This window comes from Melopsittacus undulatus, chromosome 1, assembly GCF_012275295.1.
Source record: "Melopsittacus undulatus isolate bMelUnd1 chromosome 1, bMelUnd1.mat.Z, whole genome shotgun sequence".
NCBI lineage: Eukaryota > Metazoa > Chordata > Aves > Psittaciformes > Psittaculidae > Melopsittacus > Melopsittacus undulatus.
Window position 1 is genome coordinate 123,145,524 of NC_047527.1, and position 13,158 is coordinate 123,158,681.

The 13,158-nt window shown below is 41.8% G+C and overlaps 1 protein-coding gene across 3 annotated transcripts in view; it reads left to right on the top strand.

The window, feature by feature from the left end:
• DYNC1I1 (dynein cytoplasmic 1 intermediate chain 1) overlaps positions 1–13,158 on the top strand; it is a 189,191-nt gene that overhangs the window by 105,292 nt on the left and 70,741 nt on the right. For all 3 annotated transcript variants that reach the window (XM_034061953.1, XM_034061959.1, XM_034061957.1), the window contains 3 exons: positions 5,715–5,877; positions 7,081–7,180; positions 12,044–12,169. In XM_034061953.1, coding sequence (XP_033917844.1) covers positions 5,715–5,877; positions 7,081–7,180; positions 12,044–12,169 — 389 coding nt within the window. The remainder of the gene's footprint in view (positions 1–5,714; positions 5,878–7,080; positions 7,181–12,043; positions 12,170–13,158) is intronic.

Here is a 13,158-nt window from a genome sequence, read left to right on the forward strand (position 1 = left end):
AATTTAATTCTAGACATTTATTGCAGGCTTAATTTCCTTGTCTTGCCCTCACACACCCCAGAGTTGCTCTGTGGGGTTTGGGGTATTATTCAGCAGTCATGGCTCTTTGTCTGATCCTAGTTCTCAAGCTGTCTCAGCATCACCATAAGGCACACAGTGCACCTGTAGTAAGGCAGCCTGTCTGACACAAAACCTTCTGCAGCACTTCAATGCCATGGAGATGCTAAGGGCAGAGGAACAGCTGGAGCCCTCAAAGTGTTTCTGCAGTGGGAGGTGAAAACCTGGCATGTTGACCAGTTGAAGCATATGAAGCCTTGGGAGCCTCTTGTGTGTCTTCCATGGGGCTGCCTGTATCACCCATGTCTCAGGTGCACAGCCTCCCCATCATTCCTGGAAGAGCCGAGTGTGGGATACCTGCCGGTGAGCTGGGCTGGGCTCTGCCTCTCCTGACCACATAAACAAGAGACTGGTCCCAAACTGTGGCATCAAGTGGGTTGGGGCTTTCCATCACCAAAGAGCTCTGGAGCTCCACCTAAGGCGCCTCTTTGTGTCAGTAGAAACCACATGAACAGAGGGACAGGCTGGGTCTTGAAAGTGGGCCTCAACCTTCATTTATCTGAAGCCATGGATGTATCCACAGAAACTTGCATGAAAGACTGTGATGGGGAATAGGCTGGGATCTGTAGCTTCAAAGACCTGCTCTGCCCCAGTCTCACCCTGGCCCTGTGCATGGGGCTTGGATGACCACACTGTAGGCTGTGGTGGGAGAAATGGTTTAACTCTCAGCAGCTCAGGCATCAGTATCAGGGAAGCAGGACAGGTTGCACTGCGGTTTGTAATAGCCTGTAACTCCATGGTTTAACTGCAACCAACACCATAGTAAGTTTGGGTATGCTGACCCATCCTGGCAGCCCAGCTCAGGCATTCTCAGGGATGGTGCTCAGCACAGGCCCTGAGAAGCACAATCAATAGGAGCAGCCATGCCTGGCATAGATTCAAATTTAAGGCTTTGGACCCTGCTACTCCAGAACCAAAAAATCCCCAAATGTACCTTGAAACCTCCCCTTTATATCTTCAGCAATTATGCCATGCTGGGGCTTGCGTTTTAAATTCAACACAGTCATGATATGGTGCATTTGAGCCAGGATATGGCATATATCAAGCCTGACATGGAAGTGAGAAACACAACAAAAAGAAGAGGATCACAAGCTATCAGCAGGCAAGGACTAAAAGCTGCTGAGAGCCACTTAGCACCTTGCGGTTTTCATGCTGTACATTTCTACCATTCTTGGTCATCAGCACGTCTAAAGTTTACATGGCTTTAAATATACATTGAAAGAAATAGTGCAGCTCTTAAAAGGGTTTTACTAATCTCCTTCTGTCTCTCTGGGCTCATAACAAGGCTGCTTCCTGCTTTACTGTTTTTATTAGTTCACCCTTTCTTTCATTCACTTGCTACTTTTATTCCTTTTTCTCATTTTTTTTTGCCTCTAATAGAATTAATTTCTCTTGTCAGGTTTTCACACTTGCTGAGGTTCCGGGAGCATAGATTTAATATTCTATTATACTTATTTAAATATGGGTCTTTTTTTCTGGGGGGGGGGGGGGGGTGTTGATTTTTTCTTTTTAATATCTTTTTGGCTCTCTTGGGTGAAGACTTGGATCCTAGTATTTACATATTTGTGAATTTTATTCTGGGCTGTTATCACAACTATTTGTGTTTGCTACAAACCTGCCTCTGCTAGATAACAAGTCTGCAGCATTTTTTATCTTAGTTCCTCAAGATCCAAGGAAATGTTTATAATTTATTTTTCCTCTTGTCCAGAGAAATGTGTGGACAAAGGACTTGATGGGAAATACGGTATTGCTGAGGATCATGTTAAATCATGTGAAATAAATGCTCTTATTTTTCATAAGTATGAATAAATCAGTTGTTTTCCTGTCACATTCAATTTTTGTTACATATTTTAGACCTTTTTGTCCATGCACAAGTGTACAATGTCTTTCATTAAAGGTATACCTTGCATTTTCCTCCCCTGCAGTGTCCTCCGTGCATACATAACTGCATAATGTTTTAATTTTAAATGTAAATTTCATTTTATTTTGCACAGTATTATATGTTAACATGAGTACAGGGCTTATTTGATGCATGGTGTTCATCTCGTTACCCCAGAGCCACCTAGACAGCACTCTGCTTGTGGGTACGCAATCCCATTGATGTTTCAGTGGGTTCATGGACATGCCTAGTGACCCTGTTAAGCAGAACTTGGTGGCTGCTCCATGGGTCCTCCTGCTGTGAGCTGTGCAGGTTCACAGATGGGCTCAGCTCTTCTGGTTGGAAAGCAAGACACAGGCACAGTAGTTCTTTACAAAGCTATGGTATAGAAACAAAAGCGAAGTATGGGTCTTCCTTTGCAGGAGCTTTCATTGCACTCCAGGCAATAAGCACGTAATTTTTAGGGCTAGCTAAGCATCACACTAGGCTTTGTTAGACATGGAAGGTTAGATGTGGTTTGTTTGGGGTTTATGCCAGGGAGAGCAGATACTTGAAGGCAAATGTTGTGTTCTTACAGGGAATTTCTGAAGGTATTGTCACATCGCACAGGTCTGTGACAAAACAAGACAAAAATACTTTGATCAGCTACTTAAGTTTCTCAGAGTTTTCCTTGAAGAGAGCCTGTGTCTCTTGAAAGCTTAGATCAAAGTAACTGTAAGCTTCCAGACAGGGGGGAAAAAAAATCACAGAAAATGACATAGGTTCTTTTTATTTTATTTGAGGTAATGGACAGCCAGTGAAAAGGAACAAGGGGAAAGTGGAAGTGGCTCTGAAAGATACATGGTTAGAAAATCTTCATATTTGAAAGAACAAGCCTGTCTGTTTGGTGTTTTTTGCTTATACTTCGTGTATTTGCAGTAGTTACAGTGATGTTTTACACTGGAAAAAAAGTAATGATGTTAACATTCTTGTAAGAAAAGATTGCTTCAAATAAAACTTCAGAGGCAGCCGAATGAAAGAAGAAAATAAGGTTAAAATATGAAGCTTAATATCGCCAGGGGGCATCTGGTGTCAGTCAGATGAATGAGGTAAGCTGATTTATGCCCTACAAACTTTAGCCAAGGTGTTCCTGATGGTTTAATAGACTGCTGGCCTCCCACAGATCATTGCTGACTGCAAGGGAGATTTTGCTGAGGCAGAATGGCAGTCATGTGTGTCTCCACTGCTTGTGAACACTCCACAGCTCTCAGGCTGTTTATTTTTTGCCTTTTCCCTTTCTATTGATTTTTGGTTGTATTTTCTTTGCCAGTGATAGTCAGCAAATGGCCAAGTAATAGATTTGTATTTCCAAGCTGTAGAGAGGATTTGATTTAGAAAATTATTTTTACCATTTGGAGCAGTTTAAAATTAGTTTTCCAGTTGCTTTTGCAGCTGATTTCTCCCCGTTTATGCTGCTTTGCTGCATTGTCGTGCTTGTTGTCTTTGATTCTCGGAAAGCAATGCTTTAGTGGTGACAGTGGGATATTGCCTCATTACAGGCTTCCTTGCCAGATGAGTTCCCTTAGTGCCAATTACTATTCAGCAGTGGACGCTGCAATAGGTCAACCTGTACTTTTTGCTAGTCATTCTTTTTTTTTCACATGCATTGCTTCTGTCTAAAGCACTTCTTAGAGGCAAATTGTGCTCCTGCCTGGTAATTGTCCCTCTGCTATTCAGGGGCAACCATGCAGGGGGATGTAGATATTCTCTAGATGTGTGGAGCTCCACAGGGACCACTAACCTGGTGGTAGGGGGCTTAGGACCAAGGCTATAGGAGATCATCAAAGGCTAAAGTTTCTAACTTTTTAGCTGCTTTGTCTCCCGAGGGCCAAATTGCTCCTTCACCTTTTGCATTTTTCCTACCCTCTATATTTAGCTGAGGTGTGGTGCGGAGATTCTGTCTTCCAGAGCTAATGCTCTGACCAGTTGAGGCAAACCTAAGCATGATGATAACAACCTCTCCCAGCCACAGGGTGTGCTCAGAAAGCAAGTACACTGAAAATTAGTGAGCCGAGTACTGCAGTAACGCTGACCATGTCACTACTGCTTGCCTGCTGTTGTGCCTTTCAGTCCATCCTTGCCCCCGCAGCTGGTGGTAGTATCATACTTGGGCACAAGAGCTCACGAATCAGATGGCGAGCAAGGGCTACATCTCCCTGATAGCTGAAAGAAGCTGTGTGGTGTGGCACAGCAACTGGAAAATAATTTTGAACTACAACTTTAACCTGTGTCACTTGTTGTTTAATTAAACATTCAGATATGTATGACAGGGCTTGGAGTTAAACTTTGATGTATACTGGGTGTTCTCTGAGGCACTGTGCTGAAATATCTTTTCTGGCTGCTGGTAGTTTAACCCAATATGGCCTAGGGAGACTTTTCAGAAGTAAACACCTCATATCTGTAGTGTAAAGCCAAATGCAGAAGACCTTTGATCACCAGTTAAGTACTAAGTATGAGCCTCTGAAATTTTGCAGTAAATCTGCCTATTATATGTTCTTTGTGTGCGTAAATTTGGAACAAAATTCTCTGTTGGCATCCTCCTATGGTGTCAACAGAGCTTTTCATCCTGGGAATTTAAGCTAGTTGAAAGATTGGTTTGGTATAACTGTGAAGCTATGAATGGCGTTTTTTGAAATACAAGTAATTCTGAAATGTAACTAAAATGATAGTTTAAAAGTACATGTGGGAAAAGGCATAATTGAATTACAGCACTGGCCACAATATGAATATGACCCTGACAGTGTAACTAAGAAGAGAATTTTGCACTGTAGGAACAGCAGTATCCCAGTTTCCCTCTGGTGCTCATGTTTGAGTTGGAATTTACCAACAGGTGATTAAACTGATGGAGACATAACTTTGGTGGATCCTGCAAAGACAGTATTTTTCAGATGAAAGTCTCTCCTGGAAATACTGGTCTGGAAGTAAAGGTTTAGCATCTGTGTGTGACTACAGAAGCAACAAGATGACCAGGCTATCCTGACTGGTGCCTGAGATGGCTTCTGCCCCTCTCAGGGCAGCTTTGGCCACAGCTCAGTTGCATTTGTTGCTCTGTCTGTCAGGATTCCTCTGCAAGGAATAAAACTGCCTTAAAAAGACTGGTGTTTGGCCATTTGCTTTCATTTTTGGTGCCTCGGAGAGTATCTTTGATTATTTATTTCATCTCTTTGCAAAAGCTATAAAACAATGACAGAATTTATCAGTGACACCAAGGAGAAATGGGAAGAAGTAAAGGGAGAGATTATGTGAGCCCTTTTAATACAAAGAACTGTAGTATAAGTTAAGAAGATTATTTTATCTTTGGCTCCTCTGACAGGTCCCCTGTTACATAAGTGTTCTGCTTTTTTGAGTTAGGTATTGCCTAAATGTCAGTCACAGCCATTTCCTGAAATAGGAACGCTGAGTTTATTTCATTTGGGGGTTTAAGTATTTTCCATTTCAGAATAATAAATATATAAGATATGGGATCTCTTCTATGTAAATACTACATCCTGGGAATATACAAGAGTATGTTTAGCTATCCTGAAAAAATCTTACTCATGATTTTAAGAGTAAAGCTTTGATTTTTGTCCTGACATTTCTACGGCAAGCTTTGATGTCAAAAGAAACCCACTGAAGATGTTGATTCATTGGAAAAGGGGTGAAATGTCATACTCTTAACTACATCTTTTAATTTTCCAAGCTCCTCCTAGAGAACTGACAGAAGAAGAAAAACAGCAAGTTCTCCATTCAGAAGAATTCCTGATATTTTTTGACCGGACAATACGTGTAATTGAGCGAGCTTTGGCTGAAGATTCAGACATCTTTTTTGACTACAGTGGCAGAGATGTAGAAGAGAAAGATGGGTCAGTTTGTGGTTGGTTTGGGGGGGGGGGGGTTTGGTTTTTTTTTTCTTTTGTAAATTAAATTTTCACAAAAGAATTCCAATGCCAGGAAGAGTAAATTTTAAAACTAAATTAAATATTTTTATAGCTATGGAAAGGTAAAGATCTCTTTGTGAAGGCCTGCATCACTTTGTTAACCAAAATTATTTTGTAAAATAGCTTCATGCTTAATTGCTCTGGGTTTTTTTTTTTCTTTGATGTATTATGCAGAGGGTTAAATTTTTTTTTTGTTTCATTTTTGGGATGAAATTTCAAATTCTGAAGAAATAATTGAAATACATAAATGTGTGTATACAGATGTATATGTGCATGTGTATGCGTACATTCCAGTGGTGTACATCTGTGTGCTTATATCATAGTATTTTTACAAATTCAAATTACTGTTGTTTATATTCTATTACTGCCTCAGGTCTGTAATGGATCCCACTATACTGTGCATTGTGTGGATGAAAATAATGATCCCCCAAAGTGTTTGCAATCTAAACGCTTAAGACAAGAGGTGACAGGTTGTGTATCCAGCAATAGATAGGGGAGTAGAAGCAGCAAAACTTGTCAGTAGGAGAGGAAGTATTTAGGTTTCAACAGCTGTGTATCTGTTTGAGCCTCATGGCAAATCAGTAGCTGTGTCACACTGAAGTTACTTACTGGAGGTTACTATAGAACATCGCCCCTGTGGACTGGCTAAATGCATCAGTGTGGTAGCGGTAGATCAGCACTGAGCTTCAGCCTGACCTAATGGTGCCAGAAGGCATCCACTATCCCCATTGCTGGGAGGAGGTGCTGTCCTTTTAAGATTTATGGAGTCAGAAATAAGAGAGATTTGGTTATAGTTTGGAGGTAAAAACTCAGAAAAGGGGGAGCTGAATGCCAGGGCCAGGTTCAGTTCTAAGAAACAAAGGTGGCAGAGGTGGCCCAGGGTGATCCAGAAGAGTCAGGAAAGAAGTGGAAAATTATGAAATGTGCTTTTGTAAAACAAATGCAAAATCTGTTCCTTGGTGCAGATTCGTTACCAGAAGAACAGCCAGTGAGAGCAGTTAAATCAAGGTGACAGAATTCCTCAGGCTGGACACAGGTCTGAGAAGTGGTCAAAAACTTTTGCATTGCTTTTCACAGCATTTGATCCATGGTACTTCAAAAACTGTCACTTTGTTTGCATTCACACAGAGATGTTCAAGCAGGAGCCAACCTTTCCTTTAACCGTCAATTTTATGATGAGCACTGGTCAAAGCATCGTGTTGTCACCTGTATGGATTGGTCTCTTCAGGTAAGATGTGAAGGTGGGACATATGTTTCCATATCCCTTCCAACTTCTCCCTAACAAAACACAGCCAGCCTCGGTTTGCCCTTTGTTCTGCAGAGTATGATGTTATGTTTTAGCTAACAGCAGGGCCCTGGATGAGCAAATGCGTGTTTCTCCATGAAGAAGAGTCGTGGACAATAATGAAGCTGTCATTATTTTGCATATGCTACTTTGTATCAAAGCCAGGATGTTGTACTAAAACTATAGGTTAACCAACCTACTAAGATGGAGTCTTGACTTTTCCTCCCCCTCGACTCCTTCACCACATGGATTTTTTTTAGGACAAAAGGTTTAAAATTAAACTAATTAAAATAATTTATTAAATATGTAGCAATTGATTTAATAAAGAATTACACATAATAATGTATAATGTAAAATTTAATAATAGGAATAAAATTTCTTTTTCTAATATAATAAATCTCAAAATGTGAAAGTATGTGAACAACTTGAAAAGAGGTCTTTAGAAAAATGCTGGGTCCTCTCTTTAAGCAATGGAAGAAGAGACTGCAGCTGGGGGGCAAGGGGCTTGCTAAAGCAGCATGCCTGGAATGGATCCAGTTCCTGTGCACAGCAAACCATTGACATATTGCAAAATAAAACTGATGATAGACTTGCTTAAGCTTCCCAAAACCAATACAGCCACATTAGCACAGCACAGAAACTAGGTTAATTAGTTACTCCATTGGAGAGCTGTGATTAGCACACACACAGAGATCATCACAGGTCCTGTCAAATTCATTTGGTCCCAGTTTTGCTCCAGCACCCGTCATCCTCTCTGCTTTGTCCCTGTTAGCCTATTCCTAGGTTCCAGCCTGGAGCAAAGCAGCTGGTTTCCCTGGGGAGGAAACAGGGAGACTGTTCTGAGTTCCACAATGCAGGAGGGCATAGACTTGAAAAATGTGAATTCAAGCCATTCTGATTAGTTGGTCCCCAGCCCAGCACGAGGTGTGCCCTGGTGTGGGTAGCAAAGATGTTATAGATGTAGCTCAGCCCAGTGCTAACAGCAAGCTTTGCTTAGCCTAACCTTAGAAGTAGCTGCAGTTTCTGCACCAGGTTAGATCTGCATGTGGGCATAGTTTGTGTTTTAGGCTAAGTATGTAAATGGTGGGTGCAGGCTGGAGCGGCAGCGGATAAGGAATGCATTGACTCTCACATCCATCCTTCTCTCTTTCCTCTTGAAATGGCAGCAGGGCTGCTTTCATCCCTCTGAGTATTTTTCAGGTAAGGTGGCCACTGACCATGCAGGACATGGCAGGCTGCAGGGAGGAGAGGAGCTGGAGGGTCCCACCAAGCATCACTGATAGGCACTGGCAGGTCTGGCTGTCTGGCCAGGTGTGGTGCACAACAGTAAGCTACAGAGAGGCTTCTTATAATATCCAGCTTGCACCCCATGTGCGAAATGAAGGATTTAAATCTTTGCTTTCATACACAATATCAGCTTAACAACAGGTATGCACTGCCATGACGTGGGTGGCCTTTAAGCACATATGGATTTCCACGGAAATCAAATATAAGCCTGAGGAAACACTTATCTTAGGTTGTTCACTTGTTCAGGGGCTGGAAATTACATGGAATTCTTATCTGATATTTTCCTAACAGGCAGCTCTTACTGTATTCCCAGGGCAGCAAGAAAAAAGCCGCCTCAGAAGAACACTGCCAAATGTAATTGTTCAGCCCCTGGGGCTCAAAGGCATGTTCTGCTTACCACCTCTTTGTTCCAGGGTGGCCCCTCCTGCCTTCCCCTCTGTTAACTCCTCATGCTCAGCTCCCTGGCACCCAGCAGGGGCTCCTCCACCCCGGCAGCTTCTCTATGCTGTGGGGCTTCTGCATGTCACCCTGGGATAGCTTGGGAGTAGGGATTAGCCTCCTCTCTTGCCTGCTTTGAGGTGTATCACATGGCAGGAGCTGGAGCTGGACAGAGGTATTTCACCTAACCGCTAGCACCGCTTCACTCCCATGCTTCAGGACATGGCACTGTCCCATATGTTGAAGGACGACTTGAATAATCATGGGAACTGCAGAACACATTGCTCAATTGTCTGTGATAAAGCTGTTGCTGCAAAACAGCCTGGAGTCAGATAGAAGCTTGATCAAACAAAGGACCTTGATGCGTTGATAAAACAAGTTATTCTGTTCTCAGTCACATGTAAAATACATTCCCAAACTTACGGGATCATTCATACTGTTAAAGCTAACCCACTAGCCCCCTGATTCTTTTGCAGAGAAAAGGGAAAATGGCTTAGATGCTTCAATAATGATCTAAGGGAAAGACTGAACAGTGTAAACAGGGAGAGCGAGATCACCTTGCTCTGGCCATGAGGAGGTAATCTTAGCTTGTCTAAAGCTAAGAAAACCACAGTCTCAGGGATACTCAAGGCAGCAGCCTTGAATTCCACTTCCCACAGCACCACTTCCGTATTGTTTTCAGTTGTATTCACAGGACAGCTAGGCACCTGGTGAGGACTGAAACTCTGTAAATACGAGTAGCTTGATTGAAGCAGTGAGCATGCAACACCAGCATGGCATTAGGGTGCTGCTCTTACCTCTGGTTTCTTTAAAGTCAAAAAACCTCATAATGGTGTTGCCCAGCAAGGTATGACCCCAGCATCTGTGTAAACTTGAAACTGTATTTACAGTAAGATGCATAAACTGTGATTGCAAAACCTATGTATAGACCAGCAAGATTTGAGCCAGTGTTTGTTTATGGCCAGACATGCTGCCAATCAGAACATGCTTGCTAAATTTCCAGGAGCAAGAACCAACCCCAAGATGTTTCTAAATTTGTGCTTCAGACTTGGTCACCCACCCTACCTGGCTGCAATCATTCTGGTGGAAGGGCTTGTTGCTTCTACCTGCCAAGGTATCTAACCTTCATGGCTGCAGGCTTAGCTGCTCACGTGAATGGTACCTAAACCTGTTCAGCCAAAACAAGATGCCCTGACAAAAGCCTACTGCATATGCTGTTTACTTGGACCTACACCAACACAGGATGAAAAGGTTCAGGGAAGAAGCTGAGCTCACTGTTCAGAGGTGGTTGTAATCTCTGCCATGAGAGAGAGAAGTGGGTGAGATGGATGAGAGCAGTGGAGGGCAGGCTGACACAACCTGTGCCAGCACAGCTTGTGTCCAGAGAGGTGATGTCTCAGGTGTGGCATTAAACCACTCTTAGGTATCTCTCAGTGTTTGAAGAGGGAGAAAAGGTGGTTGGTCTGCTGCATGGTCTAAATCCTGTGCAAGATGTAGGTACTAAACTGCCCTTGCAAGCTGTACTAGCAGCCTGGGTCTGCTGCTTTGTAGGTACAACTCAGTCAGAGCTGCTTCAGAATGGGAAAGAAGTGGCTGTGGTAGCCACATGTCATTGCTAGTTTTCCCACATGTGGGTACAGGCTCACTTGGAGTGGTGAACTTAAATAGTAAAATCATCAGCTCCATGATGTGTTATCCATGGAAGTGTGCACAAAGTGGTGAAGAACAGCTGCTGATGGTAAAAGTTATAGCTGCACACATTATTTCTTCCAAATTGATTTTGAGAGCAGAGAGGTTCAAACCCCAATACTAATAAGGGGGAGGCAGGGGGGTTATAATTGGTAAAATGCCTGTTGTAGACCAAATTCACAGCTCCCAATAGCACTATTGACAGTTTCTTTGTCCCACTTCTTTTACATCTACCAGTTGCATTGTCCCCATATAAAGTGATGAAGGGTTTGGCAGGAATTTACCTGGAAAAGGCAAAAAAATGACAACGATTTGCAGAGGTCATTGAGAAATTTTGAGGGAAAGAATTCCATCAGCTCCTCTGCCTTACTTTGACTGTTCAGAGGACAGAGGCTAACAGAGGTGCCTAGTGTCAGACACAGAGTGTGGGTAACTGTGTGCTATTGCACAGGCAGAAAGTAATTTGTGTTTTGTGGGCAAATTGTTACTTCTCATGGTGTGTTGGAATTATATAAGGTCATCAACAGAATGTGAATATTTGATTTATGGTATTGTGTGTTATGAGGGTTGGACTAGATGACCTTTGAAGGTCCCTTCCAACCTGAACTGTTCTATGGTTCTATATAGATATATGTATAAACAGAACAAATACATGTGTGTGTTGCATATCAACTTTTAAACAGTGGATCATGGGTGTACAAGAAAATATGGATCTGATTTTAGAGTGCTCATTGCATCAATCTTACTGAGTCAGTGGAATTTGAGGTCACCTTGTGCTTTACAAGATGACCTCAGCATCTTGCAAAATTGAGCTTCTGTGAAGAAAATGTTTTGTTTGCTATTTGAATCATCAAGAAGAGCTTTCAAGTTTATTCTATGCATAAGCGAAAAGGAAGGGTGCATAATGAAATGAGAGAGAATAGTTTTCAGGAATGCTGAAAAAAAACCTGTGAATTTCAAAATAAAAGCAAGTGAATGCTGTGGTCATAGTTTTTTTCATTATCAAAATCAATTAAGACGATGGTTTGTCCCTAAAGAAATGGTTAAGTAAATACATTAGAATTACTCAAGCTTTCAGATTTTTCCTCTTCTTTGCTTTGCATTCTATTTATGAATATCCTGCTTGATGTTTTTTCCGAGAATTACCTGCAGAAAATAACATTGCCTTTGTGGTATATGAGAATAACTGCTAGAAACCAAGGAGCAGGGCCTTTAAGGATGCCAGGGACAAGTAAAATATGAAATGAAAATGAAGCTGAATACTATGATTGGACTAGTGTGTATTATAATTAAAACCAGATATTGCACATTTAGTGTAGATTATTTCTGTCTCATCTGATTTTCCATAGATTCTTCGCCATCTATCTTATTCCATTTGCTTTTTCTTTCTAGTACCCTGAGTTGATGGTTGCATCTTATAACAATAATGAAGATGCTCCACATGAGCCTGATGGGGTAGCCTTGGTATGGAACATGAAGTTCAAGAAGACCACACCAGAATATGTTTTCCATTGTCAGGTAAGCCTGAGGAAGCCATTAATTTCATGCTAGATGAAACAGTTTACTACATGGTGCATCTTCCCGATGTTTATATGAAGGGGTTGAGATTAAAAACTGGCATTTTTGGAAAAAGTACAAGTGGCAATCCAATGGTTTTAGAAGGCAACCAGCCTTCTCAAACAATACTGAAAGCCTGTCAGGGCTGCATGTCATTCTTTGTCTATTTAAAACAGTCCCTAGGAGATTTAGTTTATAAAGCCCTTGCACTTATGAAGTAACTGTGGTGTACCACTTCCTCATCCAGGCAGCAACATATGCTTTCCCACCCACGTTAGCTTCCTTGCATCCTTTTGCACTCCACGCTGCCTACCCTTGCTTTGGTTCTGCTCAATATCATGTTTGCCTTTAAAACTTTGCATTACAGGGCATGTGTCTTACTAACAGCACCATAAAAATGGTCTGTTACAAGGACTACTCCACCAGTTACTGTTTGACTGTCCTTTAGGTTATCAAACCAGTGGTTCACTTGACTCAGGGCTACTTTATGATCATGCTATTTTAGAGGTTTATGGGCAGCTCAGAAATAGGTGGGTGTTTTATTTCCGTAGGTCTGTTTACTCCTCTTTTGCCTCTGCTTTTGTGTGTGAAGTGGCAGAGCCTTGTATTGGCAGAAATGTCAGTTTCTCATTGGCTCTATCTCCATCAAACTGTCCAAACTGTGGAACAGAGCTTGGGCCAAATTTCCAACCTCTTCATTAATATCCTTTTGTGGTAATTAAATACAGGAAGTGGTATTCAAAAAGCCATATGGAAAAGTTTCAGCAAGTAGAACTTAACAATCAGAGATTAGTAAAATGCAGATTATTCTGCGGTAAAAAATTGCTTCTCTTGGAAGGATATGTATTACCTGGCTAATTGTGTAAGCTAAGTGTCATTTTACATTCAAGGACCAAACATCTTTTTGAACTAAACTTATGTTTGGGCTTGGGTACATTATCAGATGTAAC